The 13240-nt window shown below is 45.2% G+C and overlaps 1 protein-coding gene across 1 annotated transcript in view; it reads left to right on the forward strand.

Moving 5' to 3' along the window:
* The window catches only part of SORCS3 (sortilin related VPS10 domain containing receptor 3), a 594679-nt gene that overhangs the window by 251209 nt on the left and 330230 nt on the right, over window positions 1-13240 (forward strand). Inside the window, exon 3 of the mRNA XM_019459374.2 lies at window positions 7389-7488. Coding sequence (XP_019314919.2) covers window positions 7389-7488 — 100 coding nt within the window. The remainder of the gene's footprint in view (window positions 1-7388; window positions 7489-13240) is intronic.

A 13240-nucleotide genomic window follows, 5' to 3' on the forward strand; every position in this document is an offset into this window, starting at 1 on the left:
AAAGACTGTCTGGGCAGCCCTTGGTCTGGAGCTATGCTGTGGAAGCTCCTGACCCTGACCCTGGAATGATCTGTGGTTCACCACACTTGAGAGCCCCTAATTGCCTGTGGGTTTTGATTGTTGACTCTCCTCAGTGTTAGTTAATTGGGACATACTTGGGGAATGGCTGGAGGGTCCACCCCAAGGCATGCCACTTTGAAGCTTGGTTCTGACTTCTGATTTTCCAGGCAGCTGGGCCATATTGTACTTTCATGGTAGCAAATTGAAACGGTGGCCAAAGATTCTTTAATGATTTATTGGGTGTTCATAGGCCTTCCCACCCCTGTTAAGTGTAAGGAGTGTAAATCAAGGAAAAGAAAACAAGGTGATTGCCCTTGAGGAAAATACAATCTGGGGCATTCATAAAAATGACAGCCATAAGCATTTATGGAACGAGGGCTTTTATCAGCTCCTAGACTAGGTATCTCACTACTCTTCATTGACACCACAACAGTATTGTCTGAGCTGAGGTTTAGAGGAGCAAAGAGCTCACACAGCTAGTTCTTCAAGCTCTGCATCTAGTTGTCTTTGCCATGATCCCACCTTCCTTGTTTTCTCTGCTTAGAGCTGTGCTCCCCACTTCCAGAGATTTGAAAGGCATTTCATTTGTTATTTTTCTTTTAAGGAGCTCTTAGCAATTGCCAAAAAGCAAATTTCACATTCAGAGAATAAATAGGGAACTCCAAGGTGCCTTTGATACAAATGAATAGGAGAGTGTGGGCTGAAGTTGTAGGAAAGTCTCCACGATGTAATCAGTGCAAGAGCTGGGAGTCAAAGAAGGGGGAAGTCTGGGCAGTTGCCAGCCTTCAGATCACTGGGAGAGTGGGGGATGGGACATAGATGGGGTGGACCATGAATGCCCAGCTCAGGTAGGCATTTTGACCCAATGTGGCAGCTGGGCTGGGAGGGTGAGTTAGGGCATCAGTGACCCTGGTGGGAATCTTGGAAAGTTGTCTTAGAGCAGAGGCAGTGAGTCAGGCTGGTGGTGGGGATAGTACAAGCTGATGGTTTGATAATCTGGAGCAGGGGCCTCCTCATTATGGGCTCCCTGCTTTTGTAAATACAGTTGTATTGTGACCGCCACACCCAGTCGGTGACATGCTGTGTTTGGCTGTTTTGGAGCTAAAGTACAGAGTTGAGTGGTTGGGACAGAGATCAAGGAAACCTAAAATATTTACTCTCTGGCCCTTTTACAAAAAAAAAAAAAAAAAAGTTTTAACCTGAGCTGGGGCTACTTGTAAGTGTCCAAAAGGAGAAGCGAAGCCCATTGACTGGCACACAGTATGTGCCCTAATAGGTAATAGGTAGGTATGTGTTAAGAAATGAACGGAACAAACTAAACTTGATAACAGGAAAGAGAACAATCGAGCCTGTGATTGTTTGCTGAATTTAGATGACCTCCCAGAGAATGGAGCCGATGGAGGGGAAGAGAGACTGATAAGAGAATCCAGGAGGGAAAGACTTGTGGTCTCCCAGCTCCTTTGCTTTGCAGAAGTCAGGGGCAAAGTTTGGAAAGGGAAGGAGCAGGAGGCTGATTAGTGAGCTGGGTGGTAAACTGGAGGAAGGCGGCTGCCTGGACGAGGGAAGCAGTGCACTCACCTGATCCCGAACATCTGGTGGGCCAGCGAGAACTGGCAGAGTGCCTTCCAGAGTCCTCTCACCTCTGGCAGGAACGTGGCATTGGAATGGGGGCGTGGAGTTACAGTTCCACTCTACCGGGAGGCTGACTTGGCTGCGTTGCCTGAAAGTTTTTCTTTTATGTTCTTTTACTTTTAAAATAGCAGCCCATATGCTTGTTGCCACCAGCCTCTCCCCCAGAAGCTTACTAGAGGAGTGGGAGCTTGCTGGATGGATAAAAGTATATGATATTCTCAACTGCACTCTGGACGTTGTCATGGAGAGAGTATCCCTGGTGAACACCCAGGGTTATGGCAGGTCAGGCTGCCATGCTCTCCTGGAATGTGCTGGCCCACATGGAGATCTTCTGAAGGCCTATCAGCATAGGACAAGAACTCCTGAGTTGTTGAGGGGCTCACTAGGAGTCAGGTCCTGGCACAGAACTGTCTGTGTCTGGGAAGTTGAAGACGGAGGGTATCCAGCCTACCAGTCATCTTCGGGTACCTAGGGAGTAGTGTGAGTGCTTGGCAGCTGGGAGGCCCAGCTAGACAATAAGCAGGTCCCTGGGCAGGCTTGGGCATCATGGAGCAGGTGACCCACAGCAGTGCAAATTGGAAAACCAGGATCAGGGTCCATGTGGCCAGGATCCAGGGCCCCAGATGCTAACTGAGTTCAGATGGTCTGGAATTCAGGACTGTAGAATTAGAGATACCTGGGACAAGACTGGTCAGGATCTATGGACTTAGGCCCTGGAAATAAAGAAGGACTCAGCTGCTGGAACCGGAGAGTAAGGGAGTGTTTACAGGCTTCTTGGAGAAAATTTGTCAATAACCAGCAAAGTAGAAGTTATGCATAGAGTATGAAGCAGTAACTGCACATCAGGATATGTCATTTTCTTCCCTTTCTTCATAAATGCATGAGAAGCCATGTATAAGAACGTTCACTGAAACGTTGCTTACTATCACAAATTTTAAAAGAAAAAAATTCAGAAATATTTATTAGTGGTTGGAAAGATAGACAGTGGTTTCTTCATACGCTGCAGTGCTCTACAGCAATGAAAAATGGATGAATTAGGGCTAGATGTGCCACCATGGATAAATCTCAAAACTTGAATGTTGGGCAAAGTAAGCAAACTGCAGAACATAGATCCTGTATAAGGCTTACGTAAAAGTAAAATACTCCAAAAGATGATATGTTGTTTATGAACACAGATACTTGTTAAATCTAGTAGTGGGCATATGATTGGCATCTCATTGTGTTTTCCCGTGTGCTGGAAATAATTCATTAAAAAGGCAGGAAGAAAGAACGAGAGAACATAGAACGGTCTGCTAGACTGCAGTAACCTGAGCGGAAGCACAGAAACCCATAGCCTGTGGCTTTATACCTCTCACGTGTCGCCTTCCAGGGTAGCTGTGCATTCTGATCTCCAGAATGGTAAATGGCAGGTGTGATGTTTCCAGGTTTCCGGACATTTCAGTGTTGGGACCACAGTGTCAAGATTTGGGAAGCTAGCTTTGAAATAGGAGAAAGGAGCCTGTTTCCTCCACGTGGCCCCACTGGCAGGTGTCTCAAGTGACAAGGTGGAGGATGGTCTGCTTTCTTGGAAAAGTGAGTTCCTCAGGTGCAGCTGTCTCTGGCAATGGGGTGGAGGCCTCTCTCTCAGCTGCTCCTCACCCCAGGCAAAGGGGGTCCCCATAGCTCTGTGGTCAATGTGGTGTGCAGTGTCCACACTGGAAAGGACAGAGTCCGAGGCACCTTTAATCCCACAGGCGGCCTGGCTTCTTAAGGTGTCTTCAGTGAAGACACCTGTCTGTCAGCCTGAGCAGAAAATGCCCAAGGCACAGAGGAAGCTGATCTATGGAGAATCTTTTGTTGGAAAGTCCCGACTCTTGGAGAAGCAGCCACTCGGAGAAGAGCAGAGTCCCTGTGAATCTGTGGTGCAGCCGGCAGAAAGAGAGGACTATGTGGTACTAAGCATACTACCTTTGATGAGATTCATTTGGATTCTGGAAGGAAGTTTGTTGTGACGTCAGTCATGCAGGGGGACCTGAGAATTCAGCTCTTTACAAAAGTAAGATGTTTGCTATGTATAGAGTGAGGAAAGTTTGCTGGTTGGAAAACAGCTAAGCACTGTGTTGGTGGCATAAAGATATTCAAGGTCCAAGTGGGGCCTTATGATTATTGGAGTAAAACCTCTTGTATTTGATGATGAGAAAATGGGGCTTGACAGACCCTCTTCTCTGCCAAACTCTAGTCAGGACCCTCTGAGTGCTTTGTCAACAAGGCCCTGTCCTTGGGTGTGTTCAACTTTTACCCAGTTTCACCATGAATCCTGCTAAGCCAGTTTAGCTAGAATCCCCCGCCCTCAATATTTGACTGAATTCCTCATCCCCTACCAGGCCCTAGGTGATGTCTGATTACCCTGGCATGCCTTCAGTAAGAATCCTCTCAGGTCAGTTTAGAAAAGAATTACTCTACCTTCTAGTAATGATCCACTCACTGACTCCCACCCTTCTCTTTGGCTGTAAATTCCTTGCTTTTTGTTGTTTCTAGAGTTGATCCCAGTCTCTCTTTCCTATTGCAGAACCCCATCACAGTGGTCTCTATACTTATTGCCATTTCCCTGAATGAAGTCTGGCTTACCATTTTAACAAGTGTCTGGGTAATTTTTTTCTTTAACAGGCATAGAGAATTGGTTTGTCCAGGGGAACACTTTGTGTATGCTTTAGAGTCTAGATTTCCAGACTCCAGATTCAATGTTCTTTCTCCACACCATGTTATCTTTAGGCCTTCAAGAGTACAGAATCAAGAAGTGATTCATCCTACAAAATATTTTATTTGGGTTAATAAAAGTATGCACCTGACTGCCTCTAGAGATTAAGGTGTCTCCTCCCTGCTGTGGAGAGGAAAGGAGCTTGGAGTGATTGATCATTTAACCTTGATGCTAGTGCATGTGAACTGTAGGTCCTTCCCTGGAACCAGATGCTGCTAGATCTTTCCAATTGTGCCAACATCCAACTTTATGAATTTTTCTAGGTAAGGCTATGTTTTGACTTGCTCCCAGATGTTAGCAGTTGGTCAAGAACTTGTGACCACGCATTCATTCTTGCAAATAAAGACAAAGCAAAGCAAAACAATACACAAATCAGTACATTCAGCACTTGCTTTGCACCAGAAGTGGTGCAAGGCATTGGGGCTGTTATAAGAAATGGCTTTTTCCCTTAGGGACTTATAGTCAAGGAAGAGATCCCAGAATAAAAATAGTATGACTGAAACCATAGGATAAGTGCCAAAATAGAATTATATACAAGGTGATATGAGAACACAAAGGAAATCTTGATTAATTTCCCAGTGGGGAAGCTGGAAGGAGGGTGATATTGGTGTTGAGGGTTGGAGATGAATGCACCAAGAAGAAGAAATAGAGCAGGAATAGTTCAGGCAAAGGGAATGATATGTGTAGAAATGGAGGGAAGTGAAAATGCAAGACATTCAGGAAAGTTTAGTGAGGCTGGAGAGAAAGGGACAGGGAGCAGATGGCTGGAAATGAGTCTAGTAAGGAAGATTAAAGCCAAATTTGACAAGACTAAGCTTGGAAGCTACAAACTCATTGTGCGTAGGCAGTGGGTAATTACTACGAGGGATGAGATGGACAGAGCTGGGAGGTTGAAATATAGCCTGATGACAGCATGGAGGATGGTGGGGCGGGGGAGAAGGCTAGAAGAAGAGCATCCAATTGGGGAACTATTGCAAAAATAATGATGCATGAGCCACAGCATCGGGGTGAGGATGAAAAGACCAAGGGTCCAAGTTATTTAGGAGATAGGATCATTAAGACTTGGAGACTGAGCTGGGTTTAAGAGATAAAGGCAAGGAGAAAGATTAGGCGTGATTCCCTGTGCTTAAAGGTAGACAGGAGACAGAAAATAAGTCATTTTGAGGTGGGGGCTGGTTATAAAAGTTACCATAGCCACTGACCATGTGGAGCCAGTAGCCTAGGGAGGGATTTGAAATGCTGATGTTTGTTTATTCAGTAAGCATGCTGAGGGTATATGATGTGTGAAGCCTGGTTCTGTACATTTTGGGGAAAGGAGAAGTGAATGTCCTTTTTATTTTTGTTTTATTTTTTTAACATTTCATTATACCTACATCCTTTTGGGAGGTTTCCCATGTGTTCTATTTTTGCATCTTTACAAAGATCTTGTAAGACTAAATTACCCTGAATCTTTTATTTGAGAAACCTGAGGCTCTAGCAGACTAAGTAACTTGCACGTGGTCATGCAACCAGAGAGCCGTGGATCTAGCAATAAAATAGAGATTTTGCTATGCCCAAAGTTCATGTTCTTTCATCTCACCATAGCATTCTCTGTGGTTCCTTGCCCACCGGGAGCTTATGTGGTGCTAGGGGAAACAGAACTTAAAGAAATTCAACATAACAATATCAAAAGAGCCGAAAGGAGGCATGGACAGTGGGCTTTGGGCATGTAATGGGTGGGGAAGCTTGTTCTTGTGCAGAGAGATGAAAGTGACTGGGAAGAGGGCTAGTGAAGCCTTAACAGAGGTGAGGGTGGGCATCCAAGCTGGGTGTGGGGACACGGAATTTGCTAGATTAGATGGGGGTGGGGATAATTCTTAAAGGTCATCAAATAGTACAAGCCTTGGCTACTAGGCTTGTAAAAATAAGATGTAGGCCAGGACAGGAGCAGATTCTGGTGAGAAGGTGGATGAAGAATCCAGGAAAAGGCAGTTACTAGGGGAGGCACCCAGCTAGAGCTGGGATCTGAGATTTGAGACAGAATGCAAGCACCCATGAGGTTGGGTGACCATAGAGGAAATAAACTGACCTCTGATTTTTCTAAAGCCTGGGTGGGAGAAGTTTCGTGATCTAGCCAAGGAAGGCAATGAGGGAAAGACGAGTTGGGGAGCTGATGATACCGGTTGTTTGAAGAGGGAGGGGGGCAAGTGAGGGGTGGAGTTGGGAAGTGAAGTAAAAAGCGTGATAGCGAGCCTAGCTCTTGGGGCCTCCCTGTTTGGCACCCCTTCTCCTTCCTCCACTATGGAAAGGTGGGGTGGAGAGGAAGGAGCCTGTGGTTTGGCCTGCCTTTGTTCTCTGAGACCTGACTTGTGGCTTTGGTATAAGGTCAAAACCCTGGAAATGAGGCCCAAAGGACAAACAGGGTAATTGGAATAATGAACTGTTGGCAGTAGTTCAACAACATTGACTTTTCACCCTGACACACCATTGCTCCTCTGTGAAGGCTCACACCCTCTGCCTGCTGCGGCCTGATTTGGCCACTGGACCCTAATGGGCTTCTTTCCACCAGAGGGTCCCGAGCCTCAGGCTCAGTGGAGGGGGCATGAGGTTGGCTGGACTCCAGTGACCTCAGGAGGCTGTCTGGCCTTGCACATAGCTCCTTGTGCCCCTGCACAGCACCAAGAGGGACTGAAGGTCCCTGGGCTGAAGGTGGAGCAGGAAGTCCCCAGCAGCAACCTGTACCCACAGTCTCACAGAGGGCAGAAAAGGAGGTCTCTGAGAAAGGCTGGGAGCAAAGGGGACTGAGTTTAGGTAGATGCAGTGGTCTAATTGCTCTTCTAAAATTAATGGGGCCTTTTATCTCTGAATCACACCTGTGATTTGGGAACAAAGGTGCGAGTTGAAGGAGAGCCTGGCTTCCCTTGAATACAATCTCCCATTTGGTGAAACATCTCTCCCTTTGTTTCTCTCTTACCTGCAGATCAACAGACTATGGCACCACCTATGAAAAGCTGAATGACAAAGTAGGTTTGAAGACTGTCCTCAGTTATCTCTACGTCAATCCCACCAACAAAAGGAAGGTAAGACTAGGGGTCAGGGGTCCTGACCGCTCCCTGGGGATGGGGAGTTGTGGTAGGGCTGCCTGCGGCCAGGAGTGAAGAAGAAAACCCACAGCCGTGGAATCAGAGAGGGCCCGCTTGATATACCAAGGAGAACATCACAAACGCTGCTTATAATTCTAACAACTGCCTCAATACTAGTAATTTCAACAACAACAGTAAAATTATATAACTAGTAAGGTGTTCCTCTGTGCCAGGGATGCCTTATCTCGTTTATGCTCACAGCGAATCTATGCGCTAGACATTATTATTGTCCCCATTTTACAGATGAAGAAACTGAAGCTCAAAGATACGAATTTTCTAGCCTAAAGTCAGACAGCGGTGAGTAACAGCTTTGTGATTTGAGGATGGATATGCTTGTTTCTTGAATTGGCTTCTTCCACAGTTGCCCTCTTGCTGGTCTGTTTTCAGACAGCGCCTTGGAAACGGGGAGTCTGTTTCTGCCGAGGGAAGGAGAGGCAGTTCCTGGATTCACCAACTTGATCTAGAACAGCTGCTGAGGCAGGAGAGAGCAGACCTGGCTCCGGTGGCCCCTTGGCTCTCTGACTTTCCAATGGACTCAATAGCCAGGATGTGGAGGAGATCATATAAGGCCAGACCTTGGTCATGGAGACCCATTGGGAGGAAGGGTCCTGGATTCCATGGAATAATGGATGGTTTTAGAAAATAAATACTGTGTAATATGTTGGCTCTGGGAAGAGGTGATCTTACTGCAACTAGGAAGGCACTGCTCTTTAGAAACTTAGGCAGGCCGAGCCCCTATAAACATACCAGCTTTCTAAAAGGCTGTTTCAGTGTTTCTAAAAGGCTGAAAATGTTATGGAACCAGGCTGGAACGCTGGTGGAAAATCCAAGTGGCACTCAGAGATCTTGGTGGATCAGATATTTATTTAACACCGGTGGGCTCAGAGGAGACCGTTTCTCCAAAGATCTGAGCCCGAATACAAGTGGGAGGGGTAATTTATAGTTGTCAGCTTCCGTATCTGTGGGGGTTTTTGCGCGTGCAGCAAACAGGGCAAGAAGAACCCGGAAGAGGGGTCTCCAAGCTAGAGACGAGAGCTTATTTTAGTCCCGTTGGCCATCTTATAGTGTAAAACTTTATTAATTTTCCCAACACTCCCCCCTTTGATGCCTTTTTAAAAATCTTTTATTAAGCATCACTTTTTAGCTCTAGGGGTTGGTACCCTCGGAGGGCTAAGATACTGCTGCAGTTTGGCGAGCAACAGTGTTTTCAGTAAAACGTACCAGGGTATTTAGTATATGGGGGCCGATGGTCACAAGTAAAATTAAGGAAAGGAGGGGCCCTTCCAGGGCAGGGAGCCAGGATGCCCAGTCTGTGAGATCCCATCCTCTCCATTGACTGATATTTTCCTGTTGTCTACATTGAATTCTTTCCTCGAGTTCCTTAGCCTTAGTCCTGACGATTCCTGATTGGTTTACAAAATAGCAACATTCCGCCCCGCCCCAGGAAGACACAAGTCCCTCCTTTTTCTGAAGTGAGGAGGTGGAGGGCTCGCCTGTTTTGGAGGGACACTGCTACCAGGGAGTTTGTTTGGCTTTGTCAGGTTACCAGGGAGTCTGCCATCCGTTCCACATCCAGCTTGTTGCTGCAGTCCCTATTAGCCCAACAGCAAGAAGCAAGATTAGGGCTATGACACCAGTAAGGGGCAAGGGCTGGCCGAGTTGCATCCAAACCCCTGGGCTCAGTCCACACGTTGATTCCTCAGGCTTTTGCCATGCGCAGGCCAGCCAGCTTCCGGGGTGTGGCTGGAGCAGGGCTGGAGATCTCAGGGGCCAGTGTCTTTTTGAGGGTCAGTTTAGGCGGGTTGACTGGATCTGGATCACTTCGCCAGTTTGAGGGTTCCTCTGAGTTGGCCTTCTTAGCTCTGGAGTGATCACCATGGGGTGATACCCGAAACTGAGTCCTCTATTTGGTTGTGTGTCTGTGAAGTCCACCTCCAAGTCTTCAAAAGGGGCGGGTTTCTGGTAACTGTCAGATCAGGTTTAGGGAAGATATGGTTTGCATATGTAGAGATCCATCCTGTTTTCTAGCTGTTTAAATAATCATATGCCCATAGGGTCTTAGTACTATCCCCACAGAATAACAAGCACAGAAGATTGTCTATACACGAAATACTGTGACAATTTTTCTGAAGTTTACCTCAAGTTGTCTAGTTTAGGCAAACAACAAACATTTAAAGACAGTCAGAACTAGAATTTAACATCCTTAACGGTGCATTGTTGAAACATAGTCTTTTTATTTTCTCTCTAAACCAGCCCCCCCCCCCCCCCCGCCCCAGCCTTTCTAGAGATAGCCAAATTGAGACCAATGCATTTGTAGAACAAGTCCAGTCTTAACAATCCTGGCCTAATTATTTATGCAAGCTCACCAATAGCGATTGATCGTGAGGATCTTTTAAAGTTTGCTTTGCTGGAACCTTTTATCAGGAATCTCTTGGTTGAACTTTTAGTAGCCTCTCCAGGCCAGAAGCCAAGCCAAATACTTGCCATCAGACAGGCCTGCGATACCTGTACAATTGGGAAAATTCCTCTTTATGAGGTCCCCAAGATATCCTGAGGTTCCTGCACCTGCCAGGAAGTGACCTTCTTTCATCACCTGGTGAGGCTGCTGGGAACTCTGTAAGCAAGGTATCAGGCCAACATTTCCAAGGGGCTCTATGGCCCCATGTTTCATAAAGCCAACCTTAGTTCCTTAAAGCTGTCTGGTCATATCTGAGTCTATGAATGTCACTCTCAAATATGACATTCCAGTCAAAGCCTTGGTAAAATAACCAGTATTTCCAATGGTGATCTGTTACAAGATGAACAGATTCTTATTGAACTTATGCAAACAACTGTAATTGCCATGAAAGAAAGAATACTCACTGAGAGTTTTTGAATTTCAGGGGAGTTATGTAGAGAGAAAAGATAAATGCTTCAGTTTACAAATGAATATTTTATGACATTTCTGTATGTCATAGATATCTTAAGAGAAAGTTTCCTTAATCTGGAAGAGAAAACATCAGAGGACAAGCAATATTTTCAACAAGAATCACAAAACTGTAATCTTCCTTAGTTCATTTAATCCCATGTTCCTAATTCTTGTTCAATTTGAATGCAGCTTTTTAGTTCTGGAAATTCTTACCCATTTTAGTATTAATCTTAAAGACGTCAAATACCTGTATTTGTCCCTAAAGTCCTTTTTATAAATCTCCTTGAAGAAGAAACACGTTTTGTGGGAGAATAAGAACAATTATAAATGACAAAATCTCAGAAATAGACATTGTTAAAGATCTGATGAGAGTTCATTATGATGCAATTGACAAAGAAATTCGGTTATTTCTGTGACACATAACACTTCAAGTAATCAGAATATTAAGTGATGACCTTATACCAAAACATTAAAACTTTAGGAATTGCATATATATTTGGGCAGTTACAGCATTACCTGTGCAGTACAACCTAAGGTTTACCATCGTACGACAGTGCCTTTCCAAGTAACTTAGTATCCCAAATAAAAGGGCGTAATTGGTCAAAAGACTTCATTTGCCATTTAAATCCCGGGAAGTTTGTTAAAACCTTAGGAAGTTATAAGTCCATTCTAAATAGGATTACAGATCATTACAAACCTTAAAACTTTATTTAACCAAGGTGGCAGTAAAAGATTCTAAAGGTGAGTGTGTGGCATTATATAGTTGTTACTGAAACCTAGCTCCTTTAACATTGAAAAGTTTTAACTAAGTAATCAAAGACCTGATAAAGATGACACATAAAACTTTGGTTTTCCTGGAAAATAAACCTTTGGTTGCATTGTCTTACCAAGAGCAGATCAACAGTCCAAGAAAACTTTGCCATTTGAGGAAAGAGAAAAGCAGAATTTTAACCTTATACCAGTGTACTTTTAAAATTCCATTTATCTCAACCTTCTACAACTTTCCTTTGCCTTCAGACTTTGTCCTACAGCTATTTCTCTCCAAATAACCAGTCTCATTTAGGACAAAATTACTTTCCTCTACCCTCAACAAAAATGTATTTCCATTCCTTATATCTTTCTTACATACCTCCTACTTTCCTACATACAGGGTTGCTTTCCTTATTTCCATCAGTCTTAAGTACACTTAGCAGAATTTTAACTCTTAGGAAACTTTAGTCTCCAATTGAGGACTTAGTAACCAACTGAGAGGTGTTTACAATGAGAATTTTTTTAGATGGTAAATTCATGAACCAATTAAGTACAAAGCATGTTTTCCAATAGGTCCAAATAGCCTTAATTTCTCAGCAATATGAAGTTAAAAAAACAAACCTATGTTCAGTAATCAAAGCTTTAGCATTTCCATCCTATTTGGAAAGTTTCAGGTTACTAAGGACCTTGAAAGTTATCTCAACAATTACCCATGAAAACTTTGAGACAGACAAAATTAACTATCATTAATAAATTGCAACAGAGATAACATGAGCTTATTTGACCTTTGCTGATAACTTTAAAGACAGGGCCAACAAACTTAAATTAGTGTCAACACTGAATATGTTTCACCTGCGTCCACTTAAAAGTCCATCAATTTTTCCCCATTGTCAATTTTCACCTGGGGCACCAGTGGAGGTATCTGAAATGGGTGGTCCTAGAGGGTGCACTTTGCTCCTTGACCTGGAGGGTGGGAGGAGGAACCAATGGTGCCAGAGGCACTGAGGGTGGTCTAGGACCACACCCAAGTTGGTGCAGAAACATGAGGGGGAGGGGAAGGCAGAAGCAGCAACTGCTTGGGAATATTCCTTCAAGTCTCCATCCCCAGGTAGACTAACCACAGTTGGCTCCAATTATAGCTGTTAACCTGGGAAATGAGGGAGAATCCCTCACATCTATTAGGCAGAGGAACAGGGAGAGGGAGTCAGTGTCCCTTTTAGTCTGATTCTATTTCAGCCAGACCAATAAGGTCCCCTTGAGGTTCCTCCTGATACCGGCTGGGTTTCTGGGACTTTCCCTGGTTGGGACACTTATTCTTTTAATGTCCTTTCCCCTTGCAGTAGGCTCATTGACCCCTTGCTAAGGAGGTTCTGGGCCTCCCCGCTTTTGGTGGCTAGACCTTCCCCGTCCTTTTGTTTTGGCCTTTTTGTGCCTCTGGAGCAAACAGGGTGTAAGCCTCGCATATTCTCTTATAATAATCCCCGGGGGAATCCCCTTGCTGCTGGGCATATTTATGGGCTTCTCAGCCCCTGCTCTGATCCCCAGGAGTACAGACTCTTGGTACCCGTGGATATGGACCTACATCTGGAGAGCGCCTGCACCTGGCTGAGGATGCAATCTGGTCACTGGTCCCTGTGGAGGAGGGTTCTCCGGGTCCCTGAGGGGAGGAGAAATGGGTGGTACTGGTGGTGGAGGAGAGACAGACGGGGGAGGGAGCCCTGTGAGTCATAAGGTAGCAGAAGGATGAGATCTTCCTTCGTGTCTCCTGCAAACACTAGGGGAGCAGTGGGTTGCTTCTTTGGCTCTCTGGGTGAGTCTCCGGATAAAGTGGCTAAAACCTTTGCCTGACTCCGCTTGCTATGGATGAATCGCACCCAAGGCAGAGGATTTTGGGCAATTTCAACCAGTCGATGTATGGAAATTGATCAGGGTGACCTGGGTCCCTGGAGACAACATGCTAGATGCAGCAGACCATTGGGACATCCAAGGTTCCTTCACAGGGCCCTCCTACACCAAAAGTGGGCCATTCTA

Source organism: Panthera pardus, unplaced genomic scaffold (assembly GCF_024362965.1).
Source record: "Panthera pardus isolate Hobbes unplaced genomic scaffold, ASM2436296v1 HiC_scaffold_22, whole genome shotgun sequence".
Classification (NCBI taxonomy): Eukaryota; Metazoa; Chordata; class Mammalia; order Carnivora; family Felidae; genus Panthera; species Panthera pardus.